Source organism: Chaetura pelagica, unplaced genomic scaffold (genome assembly GCF_000747805.2).
Source record: "Chaetura pelagica isolate M959 unplaced genomic scaffold, ChaPel_1.0 scaffold55, whole genome shotgun sequence".
Lineage (NCBI taxonomy): Eukaryota > Metazoa > Chordata > Aves > Apodiformes > Apodidae > Chaetura > Chaetura pelagica.
Window position 1 is genome coordinate 3,843,540 of NW_009953571.1, and position 14,326 is coordinate 3,857,865.

General features: G+C 35.2%; 1 protein-coding gene across 2 annotated transcripts in view; it reads left to right on the forward strand.

Moving 5' to 3' along the window:
* The first annotated feature begins 3,820 nt into the window (after positions 1–3,820).
* Positions 3,821–14,326, forward strand: part of PHF21A (PHD finger protein 21A) — a 94,631-nt gene continuing 84,125 nt past the window's right edge. Inside the window, exons 1-4 of one of the 2 annotated variants that reach the window (XM_009999559.1) lie at positions 3,821–3,865; positions 7,364–7,499; positions 11,859–11,891; positions 13,893–13,958. In XM_009999559.1, coding sequence (XP_009997861.1) covers positions 7,446–7,499; positions 11,859–11,891; positions 13,893–13,958 — 153 coding nt within the window. In that variant the 5' untranslated portion in view covers positions 3,821–3,865; positions 7,364–7,445. Of the gene's footprint in view, positions 3,866–7,363; positions 7,500–11,858; positions 11,892–13,892; positions 13,959–14,326 lie in introns of those variants that run through there. The other variant, XM_009999560.1, reaches the window with a different exon arrangement.

Here is a 14,326-nt window from a genome sequence, read left to right on the forward strand (position 1 = left end):
AAGAGTGTCAGACTCACAACTGCCTGTAGACAACAATTAATTATTTTTAATGTGAGTCCATCTTGTGCCCAGAACAAAACCACAGTCCCATTGCAAGAAGTAAAAATCACACAAATAAATATTGTCATGCAATATGTGCATATAAAATTCCTGATTAAAGTTACATGTTTGAACAGTAAACGTGTGATAGCTTCCAAAGTTAGGAAAAAAAAAACCTGACTAAAAATGTCTAAACATGGCTTTTCAATTCTCCTGTTTTTTCCAAATGAGTCTCTGGTTACAGTAGCATAAGCTTTATTCTACAACCTAAAGGTAATAATAAGTATCTGGTTGATGTGACCAAACATCTTAATATGCAGATATTTAGCATTTATATAGTCTTAAACCTTCAGGTGCTATATGCTAAAATGTTGTAACATCATGTGTAATTCTTCTGATGTCCTCGGGGGCTACCAAGCCTTAAATATAAGAGTTTTGTGTTTGAGGTCTTAAATTTTCCTAGGAGTCCTATGAAATGGTAATTTTTCTCCTTATTTACAAACTTCAACAGAAAGTTTAAAGTTAATCTGCAGAAAATTATTTGGTTTGGTAATGGTGGTGTATTTTTCCTTACATATATTGTCTAGAATTGTTGAAAAAGTTAAGAGCCTTTATTTTGGGGGGAGGATGTTACCTGTTTAATTGTATCTATACATCAGACCACTCTACTAATAACACTAACATCAGATTCTCAACAGTAAAGCTCATTAAGAAAAATTTAACTAGAACTTAGATTTTTTTAATTTTCCTTAAGTTAATGCTGATTTTAATTATATTTTTTTTAAGCTTCTGGTAAACACAGGTAAGCATTGCTATTCCAATATGCATGTTTTGGGAAGAAGGCAATGTTCTTAATAGAAGGCAAAGGTGGATATAGAAAGGTGATTCCCAGAGCAGGGAATTTAAAAGTGCCCAAGTATTGCAGAATATTTGGTAATACTCTGAGAGGTAGCCTTGCAGACTCATACCTCAGTTTACAGCCTGTGTTTCTAGAGTCTTCAAAGGGCAACATGAGTGAAATTAATAGCTGTGATTTTGTGATACATTTTTACTTGCTGAAGTTTTGCTTAAGAAACTCTGCAAAATGCTAAATTCTTGAGACTTCTCTATTGACATGAGTGATTGTGAGCTTTAATCCTAACCTTTTAATGTATTTGGTAGGGAGAGTGGCAGTGTGAGTTAGTGTATATATACTCTTGCTTGAAAAAGAAATAATTTCATCTGTAGAGCAGATTTTATCTGGTACGTTTGACATTAATACTGTTCTGGGTTGGTTTCCAGTAGCCACAAATGCAGTGAATGGTAAAGAACAGAAACTACAGATTTAGTTGATCAGAAACTGTTCTCTACTATAAAAATGTTAAGAGCAATGGAAAATTTAAGTCCATTTCAGATGCTTGGAGTAATCAATCTTGGATGTTTGTTCTTAATTTCATTTTCTGAAATAGGGAATTGAGACAACTTGCCTGCAGGCACAAGTTTTTCTGTGCCTCTCATTAGTGTACTGCTTATGAGGAAATCACTTATTTACTTGATGTAGAGCTTAGATGTTGACCTAAAAAAAGAAACTGAAAACTCAGAATGAAAAGAAATTATTCAGCTAATATTTCATTCCTTAGGCTTCTCCTCTCTGCTAAATGAGGCAGAGATGGAGTAAAAATGCTGTACTTGCATGTGAACAGAATTAAAGTATTTTGACTTTGGCTTGACTTTTAAACCTTAACCTGTTCTAAACACTTAAGTAGTCTGTAGTAAATGATGTACAGAAGAGAATACAAATGTATTTCAGTTCCCTGTCTAGGTCCTTTCTGAGTGACTTTTCCAAGGCAACACAGCAAACTGTTTGGATAGTTATTATTAAACTCCTGATGTTTCTAACTTAGTCCTCAGAAGCCCGTGAGTTCTCAGCCTATGATTGCAGCCCTTCAGAGCAGCTAAATGCAACCTGAAGATTTGTAACTGGGCAGCTTTATTCTGCACAGTTGAGTCTTGATGAAGCTAGGGTCCTGTTATGGAGGCTAGTCTCTATACAGGGAAAAGAGGAAGGAAGGAACAGTTAACCTTGCTGTTATTTTTAAGTGACAGTTTTCTCTTCAGTTTGTGTGTACTTGTAGTACAAGTATATTTGCATAAAAAGACTATTTGCAGATGTGTAGTACTGTCATTTTTGTTAAGCTTACCAGAGTTGGTCATCTACAGCAGTGAGATTTTATTAATTGTTAGTTTTTTATTAATAGCTTGGAGATGCAGTTGCTTGTTGAAGAGGGATGGTTAGCACTTGTGTGATGAAAGACGCTCCTCTGTAGATTTTTAGACGAATGAAATAACAGATTGACAGTAGGAGAATGAATAAAGTTTTGACTGAAGTTTGACTTTAGTAATGTTGAAGTAATGACTAAAGTTTTAATACTGAAGAACAAACAACTAGAATTTGAGAATCACACTTGTCTCTTCAGCACCCTCAATCATGAGAATATTTAAAATTCTGTAGCATCCAGCACAAGTACACTTAATTTGAATATAGCCTTAAAACAGTCCATCCTCCCCAGGTCATATCCTACCATGTTACCAGTTGGACATTTAAACTAACTTGAAACTGCTTTAAAACTAGTGTAAGAGCTGATCTTCTTGTAATATTATTCGTTCAAAATATATGATAAAATTGGAGACTAGGAGAGCCACAATACATACAGTTGCTACCAGCTTCCTGTTATCTGTTCTTGATGTTCGTCAGTAACCCAGTTGTGCTGGTTAGTAAATGTAAACTCCTCCACTTGTACTGGTCTCTGTTGAGCAAGAGGCTTTCTACTGCTGTGTCTATTTATAAGTGTGGGGCTTAAACTTCAGCTCTGTGATGGCTTGTGTGTGTATAGAAATGTATCTGCAAAGATCTTGTTAGCTGTGGACTTGAAGCTTAAAATAGGCTAATATTCTAGTATTTTACTAGAATATTGGAGTATTTCGGAGGCTTTTTTTAGGATCAGGCAAAGTAATTGAACAAATGAGTTATCATTTTACTTAAGCTGTCTTTTTAGGACTCTGACTCATGAGTTTTTTATGATTCATATGAGCATGATTTAAGAGGTACTACCTTGCTCTGCTGCTAAATGTTGTTCTTCCCATGGCACAGGCAGTGTAATGGGTAGTGTATCTTCTCGGTCACCACAGTTCATGACCTAGCATATTAGCTTAAACTGCCACTGATTTCAGTTTACATTATTACTCTGGGATTTTGAGCTCTAGTGACTGTGCTGACACACCACTTGCTCTACCATCTTTGTTGTGTTGGTATAACCTCTAGCAGATGCGGTGGGCAAATGTCTGGGGTGGGAAGGACACCTTGTAATATTTAGCTGTGGCAACTGACAGGGATTGTGATTTAGATGTTAACTGTGATAGAGAGGAGATATGTCCCTTGCGGGATGGGAACACAAGCCTTGCACAGAACTAGAAAGGCTTCTACTTGTCGTCTCTTCTTCACCTAGTGACAGTAATAGTTTGTATGTTAATCCAGATTAGAATTGTAGGTCTCCTTTGCTTTCCCTCCCGTGGCAAACCTTTTCTTTCTGAGTGTTATTTTATATTAAGCTTCAGCATCTTAAAAAATTTCAAAATTCAAACACTTAAAAAATGGAGAAAAAAAAAATTAGAAACAAACAGGAAAGCCCTCTCCAAAACCCAAACTCCCCTCCCCCCCCTTTCCAAATCTTTGACTTTTCCTTTTCTGTTTCAAACTGTAGTTAAGTTGTTTGTAATTATGTTTTGTTGTTGTTTTTCTTTTGTAGGAGAGGGTAAAGAGCTGAAGGCAGTAACTTTCTCAGAACTGGTAAGTATTTCATACCAGGGCTAAGGTGATTTACCTAAGAATAATTATACTAATTGCTGGCGTCCATTCTTGGAAAAGTTTGATATTAACTGAAACTGAAAACCTATGTAGTCTTATATTTGGAAATTAAAGCTTAAAAAGCAAATGTTACTGATGGAAGCCTCAGTCCTTAATAAACATAACTGTATGGCTGAGATTTGGGTCCAAGGGTCTGTAAGTACAGTAGACATTTAAATTCATCTACTCAAAAATAGTGTTCATTTTTTTTGTTTAATGGAAAAAAAACATGTATTTGAAGGGATTTTTGTCAGGGAAAGACTCATTTCTAAAGTTCTGACTTATTCAAAGTCTTTCCATACACACAGAAGGCAGTCATGGCTTTTTGTATGGCCCTACCTTGGTTTGTGTATATATGTATATTTGCACCTTCTCAGCTGTGTTTCTACTGTAGTTTCCAAAATAGTGATAGTTTAAATAGCTTTTTGATAACTTTAGAGGTTCTGATACATATTGTATTTAATTGGGATAATAATAGATAATAATAATGGTAATAAAGAGGAAACCAGAAACTATAGGCACTGGAATAACCTAATGCACTTAATATAGAGTTTAAGGTTTTGTTCAGTCTCTGAATATTTATATAGTATATAAACCGCTACTACCTTAACTGTGGTGTATTGGGGTACTTATCTGGGCATGAAATTTTAAGTCTTAAAGCGATCACATAAGAAATAAAATATTATTTACAACAAATGCATATGAACAAGAAATTGAATGGAGAGTTGCTGTCTCCAGTAGTTGAAGTCAAGCCAAGGAGCAGCAGATTTACCTCTTGCTTGCAGTGCTCTTTCTGGCTGAGGCTTGGAAGTATGTCTGGGTGTGCAATAGATGCATTTACTCCATAATTCTCTGCTTTCCTTTTGGAAATCACTGATTCTAGCATTGAACATGTAAAACATTTGCATGTTTTAAAAGAAGGAGGAAAGAGTCAAGATTTAAAAAACCTAACAGAAACAAAAAGGAAAAAAAACCAAAACAAGTCAGAAGTTTGCTAATCTCTTGCCTTTTCTTGGAAACTTCAGTCTTAAAAATTGAACTTAATTCTTCAGGATGTTGTAGTATGGTATCTGTTTCAGACTTATGTATATGTTGAAGGAATAAATTTTAAGGAATCTTAAATTCTAACTTGTTTCATTACAATGAAAGAAAAATCTGAAATTTTAACAAGTATTGAACTGAATTACTAAATTGTTTTGTGTTTTTTGCTTACTCATCATAATATATGTTCCTCAGTAGGACAGTGAATTACATTTGTTCATGTTTACACCCCTGTAACCATGGCTAGGATGAGCAACCACTTGCATCTCAAAATGCTATCACTTTTTTCTTGAATCTCTTGAAAATTTAATTTTGAAAAACCTTTCTAGTTGTTAGAGGCATCTGTGAAGTTAGGTTGGATTAGTTATGATCCATCTAAACTGTCTATCTGTCAAATTGAGTTGTGCATTAATAGTACTTGCTCAATCTTTGAATATTGGGGTTTTTTACAGCAGTATAGTGTAATTTTTCCCGTTAATTAGTACTGGACTTTACAGTCACTTATTAAAATTATGGATATTGTTTACACTCTTCGTTGAGATAACCATCTCTACTGCTGTTTTGCACTTAACTTGAAAGTTGGTATGTAGTTGTAGAGTTATACTAGCTATTTATCTTGAGTACCTCCTCATTCATTGAATACAAAGAGAAAGAAATTGTGGCCATATCTACCTGTATCTTTACCCCAGAATCGACTTTCTGAGGCTTATTGAAGACTTTTTGCCTCTGCAGTGCGTTTCAGTTTTCATTAGCCAGTTTCCCACGTGGTTTTCTGAAGCATGGTTTCTTTTGAAAGTGCAGTGATAGGGACTTAATGGAGGGTATAGTTGTTCTTGTCAGAGAGTGGAAGTAATAAGCCGGGATTCTGTTTTCTCATTACAGTTTGTGGTAATAGAACAGGGAACTATATGTAATTTCCATGTATCCCTTGATACAAATTACAATTTTATAGAGAGTAGTGATGCAAAGGCAGCTGTTTTCTCTCATCTGTGTCACATGTGAAAGAGGCCCTTGCAGAAGGTCATTTTATGTGTTGACTAGAAAGTGTGATCAAGCCTTTGTTATTTAAATAAGTAACTTTAAGCTAACAGCATGGAGCACTGACAAAGAATAAGTTTAAATATATTGCTTTTTAAAACTTGTTTATAGTCTTCTGCTGTTGTAAGAAATTTCTTTTTGGAAGGAGAAACAATTAATTAAACAATTAATTCTCTCCCCCAACTTTTTATTTTCAGGAGCTCACAAACTTGTCCAGCACTTCAGTTTACTGTAGTGAGACAATGTTAAAATAACATTATCTAACTGGCAGGAATGATTATATTTTTACAGCCTACATGTCTAATATAAACTATCAATATCCTTTTCAAAACAATGAAATTGCATTATGGCCTCTGAGTTGGCTACAAGACCTGTGCAAAAATACGGAGCAATTACAAACTAGGAACTTCTTCTAACATTCCATCAATTTCTTAATGTGTGGTGTTTGGGCGGAAATGTCATTGAAAAGATTGCTATATAATGTTTTCTGATGGCTTTTATATGTATGTATTTATAGTTTGTTGGGGTTTTTTACCAGTTTTTACACAGGTTCTGTTGTGATTTGAGGATATGGGATAGAGACAGGAATCTTAGTTCTGTTTCAGAAGCTAATATTTTATATATATTTTCTGAAAAAAAAATTCATGTCCATCTTTCAAGGCTTTTAGAAATAAGGCTGATAATGCTTTTCTAGGTCAGAGGATTAATTTGTTTGTAGGACAAGTGAAGATAGTAAATTCATACTCATATTCTACAGGTAGAATTCCAATAGAAGTAAAAGATTTTAAAATTAATGGATTTGAGTAAGTCCTGTGCTGCTTTATATCAGTCTTCTGTTCCTTCAAAATAGGTTTCAACTGAAATTATGAACTCAGCACAAACTTTAGGCAATGTGTTCTTAATGTATTAATGTTCTGTCAGATTACATGCAGACCATCCCATCTAGTATCATGGAAGTATGTTAATGCAGTTTTTAACAATTTATTGCTGTTTGGGTTGCAGAATTTTAGTCTGGAGAATATTTTCTCAACTACACAGATTTTTAAAACATTCTCAGCAGTTAAATTTTCTAATTTAATATGCAACTGCAATAGGATATTGGTAGGAAATAGCTGCCTGCAAACTAAGATAAGGGACAAGTATGTCAACTTTGGGATATAAGGGAAGGAACAAATTTGGCTAAATGACCCTAAGGAAGGCATTTTGTACAGCCTGTAGATTTCTTGTGTTTGAAACATTGTGTTTAGGCTAGAAAGCTGCTGTTGAATATAGTTGACTACTGAATTTCTGCTTGTTATTATCTTTTTTTCAAATTGACTTCTCTCCTTGACTAACCAAAACAAAATATTTATTTTTCTGCAGTACTGGTGTTAAAGAGGAAACCAGAAATTAAAGGCACTGGAATCAGCAAAGACACTTCTAGAGAAAGTGGAGAAGGTAGAGAATGGAGCTGCAGACTCTACAGGAGGCTCTGAAAGTGGAAATTCAGGTTCACCAGGTAATTTATATTAATTTTTGCTTTTTACTTTTAAGTAAATAGCAGCATTAGTATTGCTACTAGTATTACTATTACTGATAGCGTTAAGGAATAGTACTACAGCTATAATAATAATTGTTTTTATTATCTTGAAGCTCCTTTAGAATTTTATACTCTGCATTTTGACCCCACCACCTGTTGTTTTTTGTCAAATGTGAAAAATCTACTTATCAGTCTGTAGGTGGAGATTTTTTTATTTTAATATTTTGCAGCAGTGATAAAAACACTCTGAAAACTTCATGTTCAGCAACTCCGATCTGGAAGGTTTTTCTAATACTCTGAAGCCAGCTTCAGTGTTCAGCTGGCAATTTAAGAATATAGTGGAGGAATTTTCAAACAAAATATGCATAGTGCTGCGTAGAGTCATCTGTTGCTTCTCTTCTGGAGTGTCTTCTGTAGTAATTATAGTTACTTGTAATTGTATAGTTTTGCTAACCAAAACATTGTAGTACTTGGGCTCATAATTTTTTAAATGTTGGGTCTTTTTACTGATAGCCTGTCTGATGCTGTATGGCAGTAGAGTTGTAGTTTGCCATTCGGTTACAATAAAAATGGGAAGTATTACAAAACACCAAAACACAATAAACCCCTAATTTAGCAAATGTAAGAGGACACATGTATATTAATTCCTTGAACAGAACTGTTACAGCCATAAACACAGAGTAGCTGCCAACTTGAAATGTTGAATTTATCAATGAGATCTTTTTTAAAGACAGTTCTCCAAGTATTTCTGTTGGATGTCTGAAACTCACAACTGTTACATAATGGATAAAAGCAATATGATTACACTGATTAGTGTAACCCATCATGCAAAATTTGGAAAATGTTTCCAAATTACTTGATGACTTGTCTAAACAAGTGTTCTAGAAGACTTGTTCAGTAGTTGCTGCCATGATGAGCATAGTGCAAGAACTTGAATGGTGGGTGGATTAGTAAAATGAAGCTCTGTGTGCTTTATCAAAATGCAACTTTGAGCTAAAGAGAAAAACTTGAAAAAGCTAAAGACAAATTTCCAGGACTACAAGAAGACCTTGAACTCCAAGGCCAGTTTTGTTATGGGGGTAGAGAAATTTAGAAATTACTTGTGGCATTTTGCTGCAAGCATTAAAATGTTTAAAGCCAGTAAGTCAGTAACTATTCTTTTCAAGTATGACCTGCTGTATTGTGATCAGAACTCTGGTCGTCCTTGTATTTGTGTAACAGCATTTACCTCTTGAGTGCATCTTTATTCCTTTATATGCTGAAGATGATAAACAATTTTAAGACATTGAATTTCGATTAATGGGTAGCATCTGTTCATAGTGATGAACAGGGATGAAGACTGGAAAATGTCCAAACAAATTTTTTTAAAAAAACTTTCCAAGGTTTTTTGACCCTGTTTGCCTTAGCTTTGCCCAGTCCTCATTAAAAGTGAGCTCTGGACTGAAAACAACTTTAAATTTGAGTTTAGGTGGTGAAACTGGTTTTGGCACCAAAAAATACATTTTCATATGAAATGCTTGAACTGCATTGTATCTCTTAATTTTGTAACTTAGCAATACAATATATCAGGAGTTGTGATGAATTGTCTCACTTGCATCTTTTACTTATCTAATATTTCTTTTGCTGGGGACTTTGAAAAAGCTTGCCAACACTTACACAGTTATGGTTTGTTGTCTCCTTGTAAGCAGTGGACTGGTGTCTGGGATGAGCGTACAGAGTTCAGCTCTGCACTGTGAGCAAAGCCTCCCAGCTTCCTGATGCAGCGTGACACTTGTGACTTCTTACATAGCTGTAGAAAATGATGCTCAGTATAACTATTTTTGTTTGTGGAATAGCTCCTTTATTCCTGCCTGTTCCAGTTCATCGCCAGAAATCGGCTGAAGTTTTGGTCCTGCTACTTCGGCAAAGTGTATCTTAAACTATCAGTAAGGACCCAAAGGAGCTGTTTAGATGTTTAGAAAAAGTTACTTTGTTTTGTTTTCATCATTGAAGAATCCTCCATAAATGAAGTCTGACCAGGTTACTTGCTACATCAGGGTACAACTTGAATATTCAGATATCTTCCATGTCAAAGCTGTTACTTCTTGTCCTGAGAAGAGATGCATCAAATGGAAGTAGTTAATTCTGCTGCTGTGTTGACCTAATTAAGTTTATTTTGAAACAGCCTGCTCTTCATAGTTTTGATCACAAGAGGTGTTAAAGGAATTATATTTAGTTATTCTCACAGAAGGGTTGGAGTTAATGGATGATTCTTAGAGCTGATGTGTAGAAAGAACCTAAAATATACTACTTCTTCTCTCATTTCATAACAAGAAGATGGGTAAGCTTTAAAATATCTTAAATTTAGCACACATTTGGGGTAAATGGCAAAGATACTTTTTTCTTATGATTGGATGACACAGTATTTTGTGATCCATAAATTCAGCAATACTTTATGAACAGTTTACAATCACTGACCGTATTGTCTTATGGCTGAGTCTGTACAAGTACTTTGTATAAAAACTAACAAATTTGGGTTTTGTCAAACTGATGTGCCAGGAAGCTCTGAGGAAAAGTAAGCTAAGCATGCAAGCAAAAGGGTAATGTAGCACCTTCCCTCCTGTGGCACAGTCAAACAATAATATTCATTTTAGATAAATACCAAGTGATGCACTTTGAAAAACAATCCCAGTTTTACATCTGCAATAGAAAGCTGTGAATTAGGTATTACCACTGCGGAAGGAGTTCCTGTAGTAGAGTACTTGAATGTCACATGCAGTTTTAAACTTTGTCTCCAGACGATAGAGACAAAGTAGAAGTACACGCAAGAGTACTAAGAGTGAACAAAGCAATGAAATGAATCATGCATGAGGCGACTTTCAATCTGAAGAAGTGATGACTGATGGGGGAATTTGTGATGTGGAAAAAACGTGGGAAAAAGATTAATAGGGAAACAGTCATAGAATCACAGTATCTTGAGTTGGAAGGGACCATTAAGGATCATTGAGTCCAAATTCCCACTCCTCTTGACTCAAGTCAAGACTAGTTTTCCATAATCTTATTTGCCTCTCAAACTTGCATTATCAGGAAGGCAGATTAAAAAAAAAAAAAGTCCTTCCACGTAAGAGTCCTGTAGTTTAACTTTGGAATATATTGTAATGAAACACTCGGGAGTGTTTCCTGGGTGCAAAAAAGTAATTAAGGCAGATTAATTGAAGAACAGAGTGTTAGTAGCTGGTAAACCTAAGACGTAATCCTTGAAGACATCAGAGATGTAATTTTCTGAAAGATGGGAAATAACACTCTGTGCTTGTCCAGCACAGACTTCATGCTGATGCCTCTGTTTGCTATTGGCTAGTACCACAAAGAAAATGCAGCAGGTAAAACAGTGATCTGACACAGAATTATCTTTGTGTTAGACTTCTTTAAAAATTAATATCATTTTTAGGATGTGAAATGAAATAAACTTCTAAGAGTGAGTTGATAAGGTCTAAATCCTCTGGGTGGTATCAATGCAGGTGGAATGAAATACATTTCTTGCTTGCTTTGTCCTTTCCTTTCTCACTCCTTTTCCTAATTCCAATGAATAAATGGGGAAGAAAGTACAGACTTGATATTGTTCTTTGCATGTGTGGAAGGGGCATGGCAATGTGATGAATAAGTGTGACTGTAACCAAAAAAGAAATTGGTAATTTTTTGTTTACATTGCCTCTTCATTCTGAACTCTGATTTTCTTTGATGACAGCCTGGTAACTTTTCCTTGCTTAGCAATAGACAACATTCTTCTGCAGCTGCCTGGAGGAAGTGAATGAGGAAGAATAGTGAATGGCAACCATCTGTCTGCTTTCCCTTGGATGTGGAGGGCATCTCTTCTACACTGATCTCAATCTCTCTTTGAGGGAGAAAAGTGGCAAAGATGCTTCTGAACATGGGTCTTCCATGTGGTAACAGCCAAGCCAACAAACAGACGGGCCCTTAGTACTTGAAACATTATGCTTTTGAATATACAAACAGCTTTTGTGTCCACATAGTTATCTGTGATTGGTGTTTCTTGTGACTGCAAGCAAAGAAGGCACCAGTTCTAGAGGCGATACAGCTATTAGATCATATTATCCAGCTGTCCTAAATTATCCTTAAAAGGCATCACTTGTTCAAGAGCTGTTGAGAAGGAGCAGAAGTGGTAGCTTAGTGTGGTAGTTTTACTATATTAATAAGAAAGGATTTGGAAATTATATAATACTCAATTGCAGGCCTTGCTATTGAAATGCTATAAACTGAATATTTTGCTTTTACAAAGATTCTTAAAATATATTGACTTTTAAACTTTTAATTGTATTGTTGCATCTCTTTTCTTTCTAGAAACTGGTTGCCCAAATGAAGCAAGATCCACAGGTAACTGTTTATGTGTTGTATTATTTACCCTTAAAAATACAGGAAAATAACTGTGCATGAAAATTGAGAATTACAGATATTTCTTGATCATTCTCTTCCTTGCTAACACAGTGTTTAGAAGAAAACTATTATGAACAAGTCTTTCAGCAATGGTGCTTTGATAGTTTAGAACAAAACTACAGCTTTTGCCTTTATGGAGACTTGCCTCATATTCTTAATAGTTTAAATCAAGTGACTCCTGTGGGCTATGGTACAGTTCAAACATGTAGTAAGTTTCTGATCCTTTTGGAATCTGCTCTTTATAAAATCTGCCATTACTAGAATTTGCTTTTTTTCTTTTTTGAATATCAGAAGGTTCACAATTCTATGAAAAAAGATATTCTGTCCAAGAAATTTTGTCCAAATAAAGAATGTAGCTGAAGACTCTGTTTGGATTGCTTGTCTTAAGTATCCATCCTCAGCACTGTAGTCTCCAAAGAGCAGATACCTGGCCTTGGGTTTACACAGCAGTTAAGCATTTCAGTGTGCTGAATGGAGAGTTCTGTGGAGTTCTCCAACTAGTTTGAAATGTTGAGTGGAGGAATGAAGGCACTTGAGGTGCTTGTTAAGTGTTTCCATGCTCATACAATATGAAATGCCCTGTAATTTTCTAAGCTTGGGTTTTTCCTAGCTGAGTGGAGTGGGTAGGCAGTTTTTGTAACAGTCAAGTAGTTAGACCCCTTACGGGGAGAGATGAGCAGGGAGTAGGCTGGTGTTGGAAGATCTACTTCTAGAACTTCCTGCTTCTGATGGGATTTGGTTAAGGTTTGCTACTTGCTGGGCAAGTCTGCAAAGCTGTTTACTTTCAGTTCTTGTCTGCTGAAAGCCAGGTTGTGCTGCAAGCAGCCATGCAAAGTTCCTGGAGCCAGGAAGAGTAAATCTAGTTCCTGCTTCCAATGTTCCTAATGCATTTTTATCCCGGATTATTAAGTGAAATCTAGAAGAAGGGAGGATGACTGGTCAACATCTGGTTTTGCTAGAATTGTGTGTTTATTGGAGAAGACTATCTTCAAACTAAAATTGTAATGCATTTAAAAATTATATGAGGGAATATAAAAAAAAAGAAGTTGTCCTGAGCATGGAGTTCCTGTAATGATACTAGTCCTTTGTTTTATTATTTCTGTGTAGCACAGCAAACATGCATAATTGACTGTAAAGAATTTACAACAAAAATAAGAACAATAAAGGTGAAAAAAGAGGAAAAGCATCAGAGAAGCTTGCTTCCCTGTAATGTTTCTGCAGAGCTTCACAGGCTTTAAACTGAGGACAGATTTTTTAATTTTATTTTTAGTAGGAAATAAATAGTCCTGGTAAAAATTGTTTCCTAACTGCATCTTTATAGTGATTATTATGGTTTTCAAATCTTAAACTTTAGAAAGTGCTATTGTAAGCAAAGTGCTGCTATGAATTATATGCTAAGACAAATGTAACTATTTTAAATACAGTCCAAGGTGTAAACATTTGTGGAAATGAAGACTTAGGTGTGTTTGCCTTCATTTAATACGTGTCAGTTAAGATGTAATAGATGTGTTTGCTGATGCTCTACACAATCAAATGTATGATAATGTCTTTGTATAAGTAGCATAGCATTCTCTTGTATGATACTATTGTACTACATATTAACAAACATTTCTTGTTTAATTTGTAAACTTGATGAAATGTACAAATACACTTTTATAATGCAGTAAGCACTGATGGATGTTTTAATTAAATCTTCATTCCAAACTGGGTTCTCTCTCTGGGTGCTAGAAAGGTTGTCTGACTATTGTTGCACTCAGTGACTTAAGTAAGGCGCTGTTGAGCCTCTTGAATTTTATTGGCTGTACATCCAGAGGTGCTGTATTTGTAGTACACTATGCAAAACAACAACAACAAACAAAAACAAAATAAGCACCTTCCTGCTACTACTCTCTGTTAACAACTGGAATATCTTTCTCACAGATATTTTTTCTTTCTAATCAGAATGCTGATTTGAAGAAACAGCTTCATGAACTTCAAGCCAAAATCACAGCTTTGAGTGAGAAACAGGTAAGGAAACAGAGATGTATTTTGAACACCCTGTTCTAAAGATGCCTCTTTTCCCAGCTTCCAAGAGAGCTGCTGAATTTTTAAATGAAAAAAAAGTGTGGGCAACCAGGCATTTTGGCTTCTTATTTGATTTCTCAACAAGAGATAGGATGAGTTATTGCAAGTCTATCAAACAAGTGATCAGTGGAAGCAATAGCAATTTTTTGAATCTAATGTTTTATATTAAGGGAGCTGGGAAAATTAATTGTGTCACTTCCTTTATTATTGTCTTGAAACTTACTCTGAACCAGACCATTCTGGTTTAGGCAAATCTTTAGAGTTTATCTTAGTTGGTCCACATTGTATATCTGGATAAGTATGCTTGAATT